Raw genomic sequence first — 15,210 nt, 5'->3', positions numbered from 1 at the left:
TTCTCAGACGTTAATTAGTGCGGTAGAGATTTGACCATCACAAGTGTCATGTTTCAACCACTGAGTCAAAAGAGGAGAAGCTATATAATGGCTATCCTCTGATGTGGATTTCTCTCTCTTTGGTAATTACGCACTAGCCTGTCTGCATATGTTTTGGGGTGTGTGTCTAGGCTATAGTGTACTGAGCTGGTGTGAAGCTGGTTGTTAGGGGCAAGAAAGCTTGTTTAGGATCACCCTGTGGAATTCAGAGGAGTGCTGTTCTAGCCATACACTCTTCCTACAGTTCTTCTTGTCACTCTGATGTACTTGATCAGGATCTCTGCATAGCTGTTTACTCTCCGTTTATATTCATTCAGTCATTTACTCCTTTATTCCTTCCCTCTGCTGTATTCCGAGTCAGATCATATGCCGCGTATAGAATTGTACACTAAATAAACAGTGCCTGTCCACATAGCACTTGGTCTTTTGGGAAACGGGACATTCATCAAGCAATCACATAAATATATAATATATATTATATATTTATATAATATATATTTATAAAATACAAAAATATGTAATATATATTATATATTTATGATACATATATAATAAGTATATAATCACATATGATGAATGCTTATGAAGAATCTGAGTGTATAATGAGCATGTCAGGGAGAGGGATGTCACTTAGATTGAGGGTAGGAGGAAGTGATGTGAGCCAAGACTGATGCAGAAAGACTTAGGTTAGGGTAAGGGTAACGGGAAGAGCATTCTCTAAAGGAATATCTCGCGTTGAGGCTTTGAGGAAGGAACAAGTGGGGCATGTTGAAAAACTGGAAAGAGCCCAGTATGGCTAAAAAGTGGCTGAGACGATGGTAGGGAGCAGATCTGTGCCAGTCCTTAGAGTTCTAGCTGTGCTTAAAAGTCTTTTCTTTTCTTTCTTTCTTTCTTTTTTTAAAGATTTTATTATTTGTCAGAGAGAGTGAGCATGCACACAAGTGCGGGGAGTGGCAGGCAGAGGGGGAAGCAGACTCCTCACTGAGCAAGGAGCCCGATGCCCGGCTGCATCCCAGGATCCTGGGATCATGACCTGAGCCAAAGGCAGACACCCCACCGACTGAGCCATCAAGGCATCCCTGTACTTAAAAGTCTTAAAAGTTTCATTGCATCTTTGTGGCTGGTGCTCTGTCAGAGATTTTTTTTCCTCCCTAATGTCCCCTGGGTCCTGTTAGTGAGTAGACTTATTGAAGGGCATGCTACTGAAATACAGTGTGGGAAGAACAAGCCCACAACAGGGTCTTTAGGGAAGCACAGAAGAAGATTTGCTTTTTTTCCTGCTCTTACTTATTTGACTAGAACCACCAGGTGAGCAAGAAGTTTTTATTGATGGCTCCATCCTCTGTATCTAAATAGAGTCTGTTTTGTACAGCCCTCTTATTTTGATTGCTTGTTTAAGGTTAGAGAGCATATATCATTCTATATTTGTATTCCAGGCACCCAGTAAGGAGTGAAGCATTAATGTTTTGTAATACATGGAGGGAGGTTTTGCTTTTAGTTAGGAGGAGGTGAGTTGCATTCAGGGACACAGTTTGGAGAGCAGGGGTCCTGGTTGCCCTTTTGATTCTTTTGTTGTGTATTTTGTTGTATATTTATTCCCAGCTTCCTCACTTGATTTTTTTTTTTCTCATCTCTGCAGGATCAATAAGCCGAGAGCTGAGGATTCAGGCGAATACCACTGTGTATATCACTTTGTCAGTGCTCCTAAAGCAAATGCCACCATTGAAGTGAAAGGTACAACCCAACAGAGGCTGCAGTGTGAGCCTCTCGCTCTCTTTCTGAGACACTACCTTGGTCTGGACTTCCAGTCTTCAAGCTGTTCTTGTTCCCATTATGGGAGGCAGTATAACATTATGGTAGGACCACAAGCTCAGAGCTCAGGCGCCCAGGTTTAACTCCAAGACCTATCATCTCTTAGCTATGTATATGACTGGCAAGTTATTAACTTCTGTGTGCTCCTGTGTCCTCATTTGTAAAACCTACCTCATGGGGATTGTAAGGAGGAATAAATAAGCTGATACAGTAGTTTGAAGCATAGGAGATTGCTGTTTCTGTGTGGTAAAAATGAATGTTGGCAGCTTCGTTATGGTTCAACCTATGTAAATCCCTTAGAACAAAGTACCTTACAAATATTATTACATAGGTCTCTCCAACAGGCCAGGAGGATTTGGAAAAATAAGCTGTGCATGGTGAACATAAACTATTTGTGGGTAATTCATTGGAATTTTATTTTATTTTTTATTTTTTATTTTTTTTAAGATTTTATTTTATTTATTTGACAGAGAGAGATCACAAGTAGGCAGAGAGGCAGGCAGAGAGAGAGAGAGGAGGAAGCAGGCTCCCCGCCGAGCAGAGAGCCCGATGCGGGACTCGATCCCAGGACCCTGAGATCATGACCTGAGCCGAAGGCAGTGGCTTAACCCACTGAGCCACCCAGGCGCCCCTTCATTGGAATTTTAATAGGAACTGGGTGCATGGCAACTTCAACATGCAGCTGTGTCTTGAACATGTAGCTGAAAGTTCGAAAAAGGAAAGGAACTCTAAGAGAAGGGACAAGTGAATTTTACAAGATTGGAGCTACCCTAACATTGTGAATCCAGCTTTCCTGTGTTATTTCAAAGAAGCAGCTGAGACCCAGAAAAGTGCAGCCATGAGCTCTGGGTCACAGAGTGGTTTGTGGCAGAGCTAGGGTTAGAACCCAGGTCTTGACTCTCAGTCCCCTGTTTTTCCATTTTATGAAATGTCCAGGGGGAAGGTGGGGCTACTGTTTGAGGTTAGACTAAAGAGATGAGGGGTTGTTTGTTTGTTTTTCCAGTCTTCTTCATTTTGCTTAGGAAAGAGACAGACTTGTTCTTTAAATCCATAGGTGATCTTTAGTGGCTGAAAGGACAAATTTAGGAAATAGAAGATCCCATAATAGCAGATACTCAGATCTTTCTTTAAACAATTAGAAGACTAGAAGTTCAGATTAAAGAAAGGCTGAGACAGATTCCAAGTTTCAGTTATATGTTGTTATTAAATTGAAACCATTGTCTTGCTGACACAGCCCTGACTTATAAGTGGACATAAGGACAGCCAGTGTCTCTTCTAGCTGCCAGATTGAATTCAGAATGCCTGAAGGGGTTGAGTCACAGTGGCATGGTTACAGTCCACGCAGGACAGAGAACCTGGGATTTGATACCTTCAGGGCTTTTCTTGGAGAGGTCTGGGCTTATCTCTGTTTCTGAAGGATGACACATTTGTTCAGCATGGGGAGGGAGGCATGAGAAGGCCTTTTCTCTAAGCCAGCCGAGTGTCTTTCCTTGGCTGGGTGAGCAGGACTACCTGGAGAGATGTTTTACTCTCCCAGGAGAGACTGGAGGCCCTGTAGTCTTCCAGGCTGAGCCTTTGGCACAGGATGTAACAGGATGGGTGAGGAGGGAGAGTGGTGTATGTAGTTAGCTGTCCTCCGCAAGCCTGAAACATAATTCCAAGCAACTGGAAGTCCTGGCTTCACTGTGATCCTGCTGACTTGGCTCTCCTGATTACTAGCAGCGCTTTCAGGAGTGGAGATGGAGGTTTCCCAGTGGGTTGGCTGCTCATGAGCTGTGCTTTTGTGACCGCCCCCCAAGACGTCTTTTCCTCACATTCCCTTTAGCAGATAGGAGGTAGTGGTCTGGAGCGGCAGAGAATAGGAGGCTGCAGGCAGGAGCATTTTCAGAGGAGGTTAAAACTTCCATGATAGCTTGTCGCTGTGACTGTGTGTGTTGTGCACTGCTGCATTTTGCTGCCCAGGAGCTCTGTGAGGAAGATTGGGCAGGTGGTGAATTCTGCTTTTAAAGGAGTAGACCTTAAGGGAATTCTCTTTCATAGAATTCTAAAGCATATTCTGTAATTAGCTTGGACTGATAGGTTAGTCTCTCAAGAAAATTTACAGGGAATTCCAGTCTCTCTCTTCCCTAACACCTGGATAGAAAACAGTTGAACATTTAATGTCTTTTAGGGGATAATTAGTTTAGTCTGATAAAGACTGAACATTTGACTTTTTTTTGTTTAACTTCAAAAAGATTTGCCATAAGCCCAGGATCATATTCTAAGCTAGGTGGTTGGGGTTGCAAACTGCCTTGCACTGAGGGGGGGTGTGCTGATTCCCAGAAATTCATATAATTCCCAGAAATTATATGAATTTCATATAAATTCTGGTTTTGTTTTCTCAGAGTCCAATATGGCAAGATAAAAGACAGTTATCCTCGTATAGTTATAAAGATTTGAAAAATATGCGGAGTACTTGAGAGAGATTCAAGAAACATTAAGTGCCCTCTGCTGAAAGGGGTCTCTGAGAATCTTCCTTTGTGTTTCAAGTATAAATTGGCATTTCAGGGCTGGCTCATTTACAGCACACAGATAGATCGCCTTAGCACCAATTCCGCAGGCTGCAGCCCTTTTCTCCCCTATTTGGCTTGTACTGCATGCATTTGGCTCCTCCTCACTGAGGTGTTGCTGGGACTTAGCACTGTGGGGAGCAAAGGGCCTAGACTAGATAAGAACTAGGCACTGGAAGAGCAGATCATCACGTCTTGCCCTGCTTACCGTGTGCAAGGGAAAAGAAGACTGAGGGAGTCAGAGGGACACGTGGCCAGGAGCAGGCCTGAGGTGGCAGTGTTTTTCCAGTCTAGCCTGTAGAGCCCCTGTCAAGAAAGGAATTTTGAGGATGGCAATGTCCACATGTAGTAGGGAAGGCCTTGCATCTGAAGTAGGGGTTTCTTCTTGTACTTTTTTTAAAGGACAAAAATGTGGCACAGTGTAAACAGGAAGATACTATTACTGTGTAAGGATTACATTTCTTAGGTGTCTGCCAGGTGACCTGAGCAGATGCTGGGGGTGAAAGATGGAGCAGGGCTGGCCAGGGGAGAGGAAATCGCCATGACTAGATCTTAGTGGGATCTTGGCCGCAAAGCCCAGCCTGTCTTGGGATCCACTTAGGTAACTGTGGGGAGGCATCTCTTTCCCCAGCATTTTGACTCTTCAGAGGTTATGTCTTCTAGACACTCCATAGCTTGCTATAGAGCATTCGTGAATAGATAGGTACTGAATTTTTTGTTTCTGTAATTCTTCAACCTTTCTAACTCTTACTGTCTTCCTCTTTCCCTTTCTTCCTTTTCTGAAATTAGAAAACAAAATGTGCTTATAACAAAGCACATTAAAAATGTCTGTAATTTACAAATAAAAGAAAATCCCTCTCCTGACTTCCAAACCCTATCCTCATCACTCCGTTATTTTGATTAGTCCAAGAAATAAGGAATTTGAATTTTATTCTGTTTTTAGAAAAGGATTCTGGTGGTCATCAAATCCTCTGCAACAAACATGCTATCGCCTCTTAGGAAAGGTACATCCCAGACCCAGGAAGGTCTGCATTGAGGGTCTAACTCATTTTATTAAGCTCACCATTATCTCTCTCTGCTCACTGGGGCATTTCAAGTGACTTTCAGTCTTGTGGGGGCTACCAGAGATGAGACCAATCTTGTTTTTCCCTCCATATTTCTCAGCTTTCTTTGTATTTTAATTTTATGGCTAAATGTTAGGATTTCTAAATGTTATAGCCTTATCCTGAATCCTCGTTTCCTACTCTGTAATATGGCCTTACAGTCGATACATTAAAGTTCAGACTGGCTGAGATGGAGTGATGACAGTATCATTAAGAGTAATAATACACATCACTTCATTTGTCTGGCACTTACAGCATACAGAGCATTTTCATGGTTATTTATTTGATAGGTAGCTACTTTGATAGGCAAGGATGCTTAGAGGTTCTGACATCCTTTAGGTCAGAACTTCTGTCAAAGCTGAATTGCCCATACTTGAGAAGTCTTTGAAAGCAAAATAATGCCTTGAAGTTGCTAGAACATTGTGAGCATCAACCTCAGCCCAAATAACCATACCTGTTCTTTCTTTTCCTCTCTTCAGGGTGCTACCCTGACCTTCCTTAATAAGAAAGGCTAACATTGCACACTAACTGTGCCAGGCTCCGTGCTAGGTGCATTACTATTCTGTCCTCCCTTAGAGTCTTCACAGCTCTTGGGTGGAAATGCCATTATTATTTCCACTTTCCAGGGGAGAACGTGGAGGATCCAGGGAATCAGATGACTGGCCCAGTGTGACAGGTAACCCATGGAACAAGGGTTCTCATCCAGGCACTCCCATGCCAGAACCTGTGCTCCTAGGCCCTAAGCCATGTTGCTGTGTTCATCATATAATAGCTAGAATGTCTTGGTCTGAGAGTCAGAAGAAGTGGGTTCTAATCCTGCCTTGCCATTAAACTTTCAATGGCCCTAACCATTCACTGTCGTTCGCTCTCTTTCCTCGGGCCTCAGCTTCCACAAGTGTGTGATGAAGCAGGGTGAGATAGATGCTCTTAAGAGTTCCTGTAAAGCTCCAGTAGGCTGTGGTTCCCTTAAATGGAAGGGGGAGAACCCAAAGGTGAGGTTGGGTTATTGAAGAAAAGGATCTCTAAGCTTCTTTTCTTCATGGTAGTTGGCTGTGTCAGCTTCTCAGCTTTGGGAGTGTCCCCTCAGTGCTCCACATACCTCCACTCACTCATCTCCCTGTCTTAAGGGACAGTTCCTCCTTCTACTGCCCGGATCTCAAACTAGTGCCAGGAAAGATATGAGAACAATGGTTCTCAAATTTGACTGAATGTGTGGGCACTGTGGCTGGATATCAGGCTTACGAAGAGCACGTTGGGTGATAAGAGTAGCCCAGGCTAGAATCACTGTCTTCGAGGAGACGTCAGATGCCACCCACTCAGTGCTCTCACACACAGAAGGGGAAGAGTCTCATCTGCAGAAGGCAGCACAAGTCCTGGGCTGCTCTAGTCATCAGATCAGTGATGCATCTACCGTGTGTGGAGGCGGCTTATTGAGCCACAAAGCCAGCATCCCTTTTGTTTCCATTGTGACCAGTCTCATATTGCTTCTTGGGCTAGCTCTTGGCTTAATAGTAAATCTTAACTCTCTCTCTCTCTCTGCCTTCAGCCAAGCCTTTAAGTTTGCTTGCAGCAAAGACGAAAAATGAGTTGTGAGGTTATGAATTTGCCTTGAAAAGTATGAAACCCCACATCATGACCCCATTCTTAGCTCTGTTGTGTTTAACTTTATTTAATGTCAGCTTCAGCTGAACATGACTCCATTGCCCAAGTGGACACTTTCTGCAGCCGCCAGTGTGACAGAGAAGCTGGATGCTTTGCTCTTAAGTGTAGGCTGGACAGACAACAGAGGGTGCTGAGAAACATGTGTTCGTCCTCAGCTGTGGGCCCAGATAATGAAATTGGGTCAGATGTTTTTGGGTAACTAAGACTCTTTTGGAACCCCTGTTGCCATTCATCAGGATACTGGAAGGATATCCATTAACTGATGTCTAATATTAGAGTATGTGGCTAACAAGGCCAGAGAGCAAGTTAATTCCTAAGTAGATCTCTGATCTCTTTTAAAGGTCCCTCTGTTACTCTCTGCCTCCCTGAGAGGGTAGGGTAAGTAAGGAGTATTTGGCTCTGTCAGATGCCTCAGACCTACCTTTAGACTGGCTGACCCTGGTTAAGTAGTTCCTTATTAATTGGCAAGCCCATAGAAGGTGAGACACCTTAATCAATATAAATAGGCCATTAATCAAAATTTGTGAGTATCTGACCTGATTAAACCTTATTAGAGTTACAAACAAAAGTCCTGTTTATATCAGTAGGGAGAGAACACATTAATCAGCATCTCTTTGACTTCTTAGAACTTCTAATGCCAGAGTCTGAGTCTAGCCTTTCCTTTCCCTGATTAATAACTAAATTTAAATGTTTTTGACCCTGAGCTCCAATCATGTGCTAGATTGGTACAGAGATGTAAGTTAATCCTCATAAGACCGCTATGAATTATTTGAGTATTACTCCCGTTTTACAAAAGTGAGTAGTGAAACTCAAAGGATTTTAAATGACCCACCTTAGGTTACTCAGTTGGTGAGTCATAGTCTCAGTGGAGCCTAAATTTCTTTGACTTAAAGTCCAAAGCTCCTTTTATTTATGTTATGGTATATACAGAGTAAAGTCCGACAGCTAAATTAGTCCACCTCAGGTCTAGAGTGTTCTGGTATCTCTACAAGCAAAGATAACCTTTAGGCAATTTTCTATGCAGTTGTAATGCATATTGCATATTTTTATTTTTTATGGACTCCATTCTAGTTTGGTTTATTTTCTCTTCTATGTGATAAAGTACAAAAAGCATGACCTCTGGAATCAGTCCTGAATTTGGTCTCTAGCTTTACCATTTATTGGCAATGTACTTTTAGAAGTTCAATAACTTCCAAACTTGAGTTTTCCAGTCTATGTAAATGGGGTAATGTTTTCTTCATTGGGTGGTTAAATTAGCACCAAACTTAGAGACTTAAAAGCAAAACAAAACAAACCCCCCTTATTACCTTGTAGGTTCTGTGGGTCAGGAATTAGGGAGCTGGTTAGTGGGGTGGCTCAGGGTCTCTCAGGCTGCATGCAGTCTTCTGAAAGCTTCATGGAGGCTAGAGGATCTGTTTGCTAGGTGGCTGTCTCACATGGCTGCTGTTGACAGAAGGCCTTAGTTCCGCACTACGTGGGCCTTTTCCATAGGCTGTTTCAGTGTCCTCCAGGTATGACAGCTAAGCTTCCCCAGAACATGTGATCTGAAAGAGAGCAAGGAGAAAGACACATGGTCATTTGTGAACTATCCCAAGTCACATACCTTTACTATTGCTTTATTTCACTCATTCATTCATTCATTGGAATATTGTCACTAGGCCACACTTGGGGAGGGAGCAGTTATGCTTCACTTCTTGAAGGGAAGAATATCAAAGACTGATAATGACTATTTAAAAACCACCATGAGGGCGCCTGGGTGGCTCAGTGGGTTAAGCCGCTGCCTTCGGCTCAGATCATGATCTCAGGGTCCTGGGATTGAGTCCCGCATCGGGCTCTTTGCTCAGCAGGGAGCCTGCGTCCCTCTACCCCTCTCTCTGCTTGCCTCTCTGTCTACTTGTGATCTCTCTCTGTCAAATAAATAAGTAAAATCTTTAAAAATAAATAAATAAATAAAATAAAAACCACTATGAGAGGACTCTGAGCCCTAAGGAACCCCCCTTGCTCTCTTCCCAGTGCTTACATGTGCTCTGAGAGTCTAGTGATCTTTCTTGCTGTGGGTCCACTGTCCTTAGTTTTTCTTTCTCCACCTCCCCCACTTTTCTCCCCCCCCCCCACTATTTGTGTATGGTTGACTCACAGTGTTACGTTAGTTTCAGGTATATAGCTCTGTCATTTGGTAAGTATGCATTACGCGATGTTCACACAGATGTGGCTGCCATCCGAAGTGCAGGCTTTCTGATTGAGCAGCTACCATAAAGAATAGAGAGAAGTGAAAAGATTTTTCTTTGACTCAAAGGCTAAGGTAGTAGTTGTTATAATCCTTCCCTTAGGGATAGAGTGATGTGGCTTGGGTTTAATTTTCTCTCTGCCCACAACACTAGTGACACTTCCACCATACCAAGGGTGACTAATCAGAGCGTCACTTGGTATTCTTTGCTAAGCTGAGGAGAAAGCAGTAACAGATCTAACCATTGAAGACTCTTTCCTATAGGTTTACACTATGTAAATATGGCCAACAAAGTGTGATGAGGGTGGCTAAGTTCCTAGATAGTCTTTGTGTATAGTAGGCTTTAAGGCCATGTTCACATGGGTAAATAGACACCTCTGTAGAATACCAAAATCAGTGAAAAAGGGAAGTGGTGGTTCCCTAAACACCACGGTAGGAGTGAAGATCATCCCTATCCTTCTCCTCAGGTCTTGGCCTTCTGGTCTGCCTCCTTCAGAATAGCAACTTCTTAGAGGCCATGGCATCATAAGCCAACTCAACTTTTAGCCTTCTTGGTGGTTCTGTTGTGCAATATTGGGATGAGTCCCCAAGGTAAAAGCTGATGGTATTAGTTAGATAACTGGGCCAGAGTGGGTATTCTCTGTGGGGCAGAGGAGAATGAAAATGGAAAAATCTGCCAAACATACGCTGATTTCTGAAGTTTCCATCTCCATCCTAGACTACTGTCCTGAGCTTCAGACTGGACATCTCAGCTGTCTACCTGACAACTTCACTCGGATATTAAAGAAGTATCTTAAGCTTAACATGTCCTAAACTTTGAACTCCTGGTTTTTACTACCAACCTTGCTCTATCCCTAAACAAAACAAAATAAAAACAACCCAACAACAACAACAACAAAACACAGCCTGAGTCTTCTATAGTTTTCCTTATCTTAGTAACTGGCAACTCCCTTTTAAAATTATTCAAGCCAGAAACTTTGGAGTCATCCCTGGCTCTTTTCTCTCGCATCCCACATCCATCTAGTCCATTGATAAACACATTAACTCAGCCTAAAAAATATATCAGAATCTCCCCAACTTTTACTGCTACTACTCTCATCCAGATCACCTTCCCCCTTGCCTGGATTACTCTTAACAGCTTCCTAAATGGTCTTGCTTCCACTGATGTCGCTCAACACAGTTGTCTACATAGGAGCCAGAGGGAGCCTGTTAAATGGGCAGATCTTTCCCTGCTTGGTATTTACCAGTGGCTTCCTAGGTGACTCCAAATAAATGCCAAAGTCACTGCAGTGGCCTGCAAAGTCCTCTTTGATCTGGGCTCCATGCACTCTGATGTCCTCTTCTACCATTGGCCTTGCTTACTGAGCTCCAACCAAACTCCTCCATGCTGTTCCTTGTCCATAACAAGTGCACCTCTGCCTTAAGGCTTTTTTGTCTTTTATTTGGAGTGTTCTTCCCATGGATATATAGAAGTGCTCTACTCCCTTATTTCATGACTTATTTCATGACTGTGCTAAAATTCACCTCAACAGAAAGGCCTTCCCCCCACCACTCTGATGGATTTGGCATATGGTAGATGCTCAGCCAATGTTGATCAAACACATGAAACACAGCTAGAAGCAAAATGGTAGCTCCTCTGTTTGTTGTGTTTTCTCCGATGGTGTTTTCGTTAGTGTATTGCCGTGGAGCTTGCTTCTTGTAGTACTTAAGATCGTCTTTACTATTTATTGACTGAAGAAAGCTCTGAGGAGGGGTGAGCAGGTGGAACAGTAGGTCTGAGCAATGATCAAGTGGCTTTGGGGGAAATCTGGTATGGTGGCAACAAGATTGACCCCGCTGGCCCACTCCCTTCTGCAGTGAGGAAGTTTGCTTGGGGGGAGAAACGATGTTTCCTTTTATAACATCCTTTTTAGAAAAGACCTCACACTGACTAGTACCTCACACTCAGTTGGGCAGGCAGTGGCTGTAGAGACATATTGGGACCTTGTTCATTCCCTTTCTGTCCAGGTGCCTCTAGAAGTGGGCTGGGAAGCACAGTCTGAGAAGTAGCAGGACTTTGGATCCTTTTTTAAGCTAAGAAAAACCAAGCTATTTAGAAGGGGAACATGGGACGAGCCCATGACATAATATAATGGTACAGGCTTTTATAGTCTCAGGGTGAATGTTTTTAATCTTACTTATCCAAGGACACTGGATGTAGATGGGGGCTAGAATTACCTCCATTTGATAGTGGATGTAGAACTGAAGCACAGAATAATTAAAGAACAAGCAAAACTGGAATTTGGACCAGGCTTATTGATTCTCTTTCCTATCTTGGCCAACAGAGTGACATCTGGCCTACTTTGAGTTTTATTGCTTTCACATTACTGTAACCGATGAGGAGGAGGTATGGTGGAAAATTTAGTTAAGATCAAAGGAGACTAAATTCAAAGAATTAGCCCCCATCTCTGACTTCTTAGATCCTTGAAACTTATCTAATTTTTAAAAAGATATTATTTATTTTTTTGACAGAGATCACAAGTAGGCAGAGAAGCAGGCAGAGAGAGAGGAGAAAGCAGTCTCCCTGCAGAGCAGAGAGTCTGATGTGGGGCTTGATCCCAGGACCCTGGGATCATGACCTGAGAGCTGAAGGCAGAGACTTTAACCCACTGAGCCACCCAGGTGCCCCGAAACTTATCTGATTTTTAAACGACAAGTTCTATTTCTTTGTAAGTGATCCCTTAAAACAGAGAATACTAGCAATGTCTAATGTATCTAGAAATTCCAAGTTGGGGTTTATTGAGATTACTGCAAATCAAGTGTACAGGTCAGATTCTGAAACTGTTAAAGTCTCTTGGGACATTGGTTGAATTTCATGTTTATTCCTTTCTTACCCTTTGTGAAGACCAGTTTGCTGGATTCCTTCTTTCCTGGGAGAACCTTGCCCATTGATGTTCATCAGATTGCTTCTCTGGGCATTCATTGTTTTTACGTATCTTTCAGTAGGACTTGATTTTAAGTGTTTGATCTTAGGGATCTCTCATTTCCTTAAAGGAGTATATGACATTTGATGTAATCTGTAATTGTTATTAGTGCAGACATTTTAAGAAAAAAACCATAACCAGAAGAGGAGATGATAATAGTTCCTGTGTGCATTTTTTTTAAGGATGTTTCATTTAGGGTAGTTGAGCCTGTGTCCCCTCTTCTAGGAGGTTAGAGAACCACCTGCATTGTTAGCAGAACTTCATGTATAGTAATCCTGGTATCTGCATGATTGCTTCAGTGGGTGAGAGGTAGGGGATGGATTGGTTCCATTGCTTTGTTCTGACCTGAAATGCGTGTTATCAAAGATGACTATGAGGACAGGCCTAGAGACTGGCTGTATTAGAAGCAGAGCTCCGAGTCCATAGGTAAGGCCTTTGTATCCTGTAGGCTCCGGTGGTAACTGTTGAACACTCTCTCACAGCTGCTCCTGACATCACTGGCCATAAACGGAGTGAGAATAAGAATGAAGGGCAAGATGCCATGATGTATTGCAAGTCAGTTGGCTACCCGCATCCTGACTGGATATGGCGCAAGAAGAAGAATGGTATGCCAATGGTGAGTAGGAGGCAGCCTTGATTCTCTCTGCCTGGGTTTCTGTGCTAGAGTTTCTCCTGGAAGGTCCAGACATCTGGAGTAGTTGCTGTAACCTGCCATACTGGCATGGCTTAGATCACCCGTTCTAGTCACAGACGGTTACATTTTGAATTTGGAGGTCACTGACAGTCTCTGTCCAGCATAGAATCCCTACAAGATTCGTTAAAGGTGGCTGTCTACGAAGGGATTTGACTGGTTTGCCTTCAAGATGGGAAATTGAAATAGCTAACCCCGATTGTTGTTTGTTTTTTTTTTTTTTAAAGATTTTGTTAATTTTGTTTATTTGACAAGGAGACAGCAAGAGAGGGAACACAAGCAGGGTGAGTGGAAGAGGGAGAAGCAGGCTTCCCACTGAGCAGAGAGCAGGGACTCCAACATGGGGCTCAGTTCCAGGACCCAGGGATCGTGACCTGGGCCAAAGGCAAACACTTAACAACTGAGCCACCCAGGCACTCAAGATAACCCCAATCTTGAACTTTTATTATTTTTCTAGTCCATTTGTCCAAAAGAAAACCCTGCTCTTGAAGTAGTCTCAGTATACCTTTCTGGTTTTGGGGGAAGACATGGCGGCCAGGGCAATTACTAGTATATTCCAGAACACAGGGAGTATTGATTAGGGATTGAAGCAACATGGTGAGGTACAAGGGCAGCACTGGACATTGGAAATATGACCGTATCTGCTCCCAAAAAGGTCAAAGAAAACATCTTTTCCAGTCGGTGGGATGATTCTTGGTAGTGCTGCGGAGGGAGTCCCAAGTTTTAGACGCTTACTCACTCTCTGATTCATGATGTTTGGCCAGTCTCTCTTTCTGTCAGAGAGGGTGTCATCCATTCCTCCTATCCCCAGGCCTTGCATGCCCAGCACTGTACTTCTCAGTCATCCTCTCTGATTATCAATAGTCAGAATCAGAAGGGACTAAGGAGATAATCTAGTTTGCTTCTTCAGAAAGATTACATATTAACCAAAGTGAATTAGTGACGGAACCAAGGAAGGGTCAAGTCCAGTTTTTTATTTCAAGTCCATGGTTCTTCCCACTCCATGACCTCTCAATAATGATATGTCAAGTGGTGAAAAGGACTCTAACATTAACTGCAATGGCTAGATTTCAGAAACCCATTAATAAGGGGGATGATGAGGAAGGGAGAGGTTGAGTATTTTTGGAGCAGGCCCTGAAAGGTCAATAAAATACTTAGTTGTGATGGCAAACAAATGCCCATTTCTCTCTCCTGGTGTCTGGGTAGAAGAGCCCTTGATTCTTCAATGGCCCTTTCCTTTTCCAGTTCCCTTCCTTTCCTGGTACCTGGGTAGCTTAGTTGTTAAGCGTCTGCCTTTGGCTCGGGTTATGTTCTTGGGGTCCTTGTGTTTTCTCTCTCGCTATCTCTCTTTTTGTCAAATAAAGTCTTTAAAAAAAAAAAAAGATTTTGTTTATTTGACAGAGCCAGAGAGCACAAGCAGGGGGAGCAGCAGAGGGAGAAGAAGCAGGCTCCCCACTGGGCAGGGAGCCCCATGCACGGCTGGAGCCCAGGACTGAAGCCACCCAGGCTCCCCATCAGTGGATATTTTGATCTCCTATTCTCATGCTCATGAACTCTTAATTATCTGTTATATTGTGAAAAACCTTTAAAATCAAGTAGTATTTCCTCTTGCTTTCAAGCTGTGAATCAATTGGGAAACAAAAGTTTAATGAAAGAAGGATAGGGAAAAGAAAAGAAATTTCTAGGTTGATGCCTTTGAAAACCAGTTTGCTGAACAGCCTAAACTTGGTTAAGGGTGAAGATAAAATGCTTTCAGTTTTTTTCTAGACATTAATTTTACAGATCCCTTTTCTAGGCAGATCCCATAGGTTTCTTAGACCTCTTTTTTGTTAAAAAGTGGAGTCCAGTCCAATCCAAAATTCCCAGTTTTACCTCCTGTCCCCTCTCCCTAGCCTGAGGGGAGTAGGGGATTGTCCTCACTCTGTCTTCTTCTTTCTTCTGTATGAGGCAGGAAGGGAGACAAATACCACTCATCTGACTTTTGCTATAGTCAAGAGTCTACTGTTGGTTTTTGCTGCTTCTGGGGCCTCTGCGTGGCAGGTATCCAGATCCTGGATCTTGAAAGAATTTGTGTTCTTTACAGTTCCAGTTCTTTATAGGACCAGTTCTCAGATATGAGAGATCTCCTCTTACTGAACCTTTCTGTTTCCTATTTAGCTCCAGC

General features: G+C 43.1%; 1 protein-coding gene across 2 annotated transcripts in view; it reads left to right on the top strand.

Annotated features, from left to right (window-relative positions):
* The window catches only part of NPTN (neuroplastin), a 69,326-nt gene that overhangs the window by 41,715 nt on the left and 12,401 nt on the right, over positions 1-15,210 (top strand). For both annotated transcript variants that reach the window (XM_044231797.1, XM_044231796.1), the window contains exons 4-5: positions 1,679-1,773; positions 12,838-12,971. In XM_044231797.1, coding sequence (XP_044087732.1) covers positions 1,679-1,773; positions 12,838-12,971 — 229 coding nt within the window. The remainder of the gene's footprint in view (positions 1-1,678; positions 1,774-12,837; positions 12,972-15,210) is intronic.

Source organism: Neovison vison, chromosome 13 (assembly GCF_020171115.1).
Source record: "Neovison vison isolate M4711 chromosome 13, ASM_NN_V1, whole genome shotgun sequence".
In the NCBI taxonomy this organism is placed as follows: Eukaryota; Metazoa; Chordata; class Mammalia; order Carnivora; family Mustelidae; genus Neogale; species Neogale vison.
The sequence above is the reverse complement of the archived record's forward strand: the minus strand, read 5'-3'. Positions and strand labels throughout refer to the sequence as shown.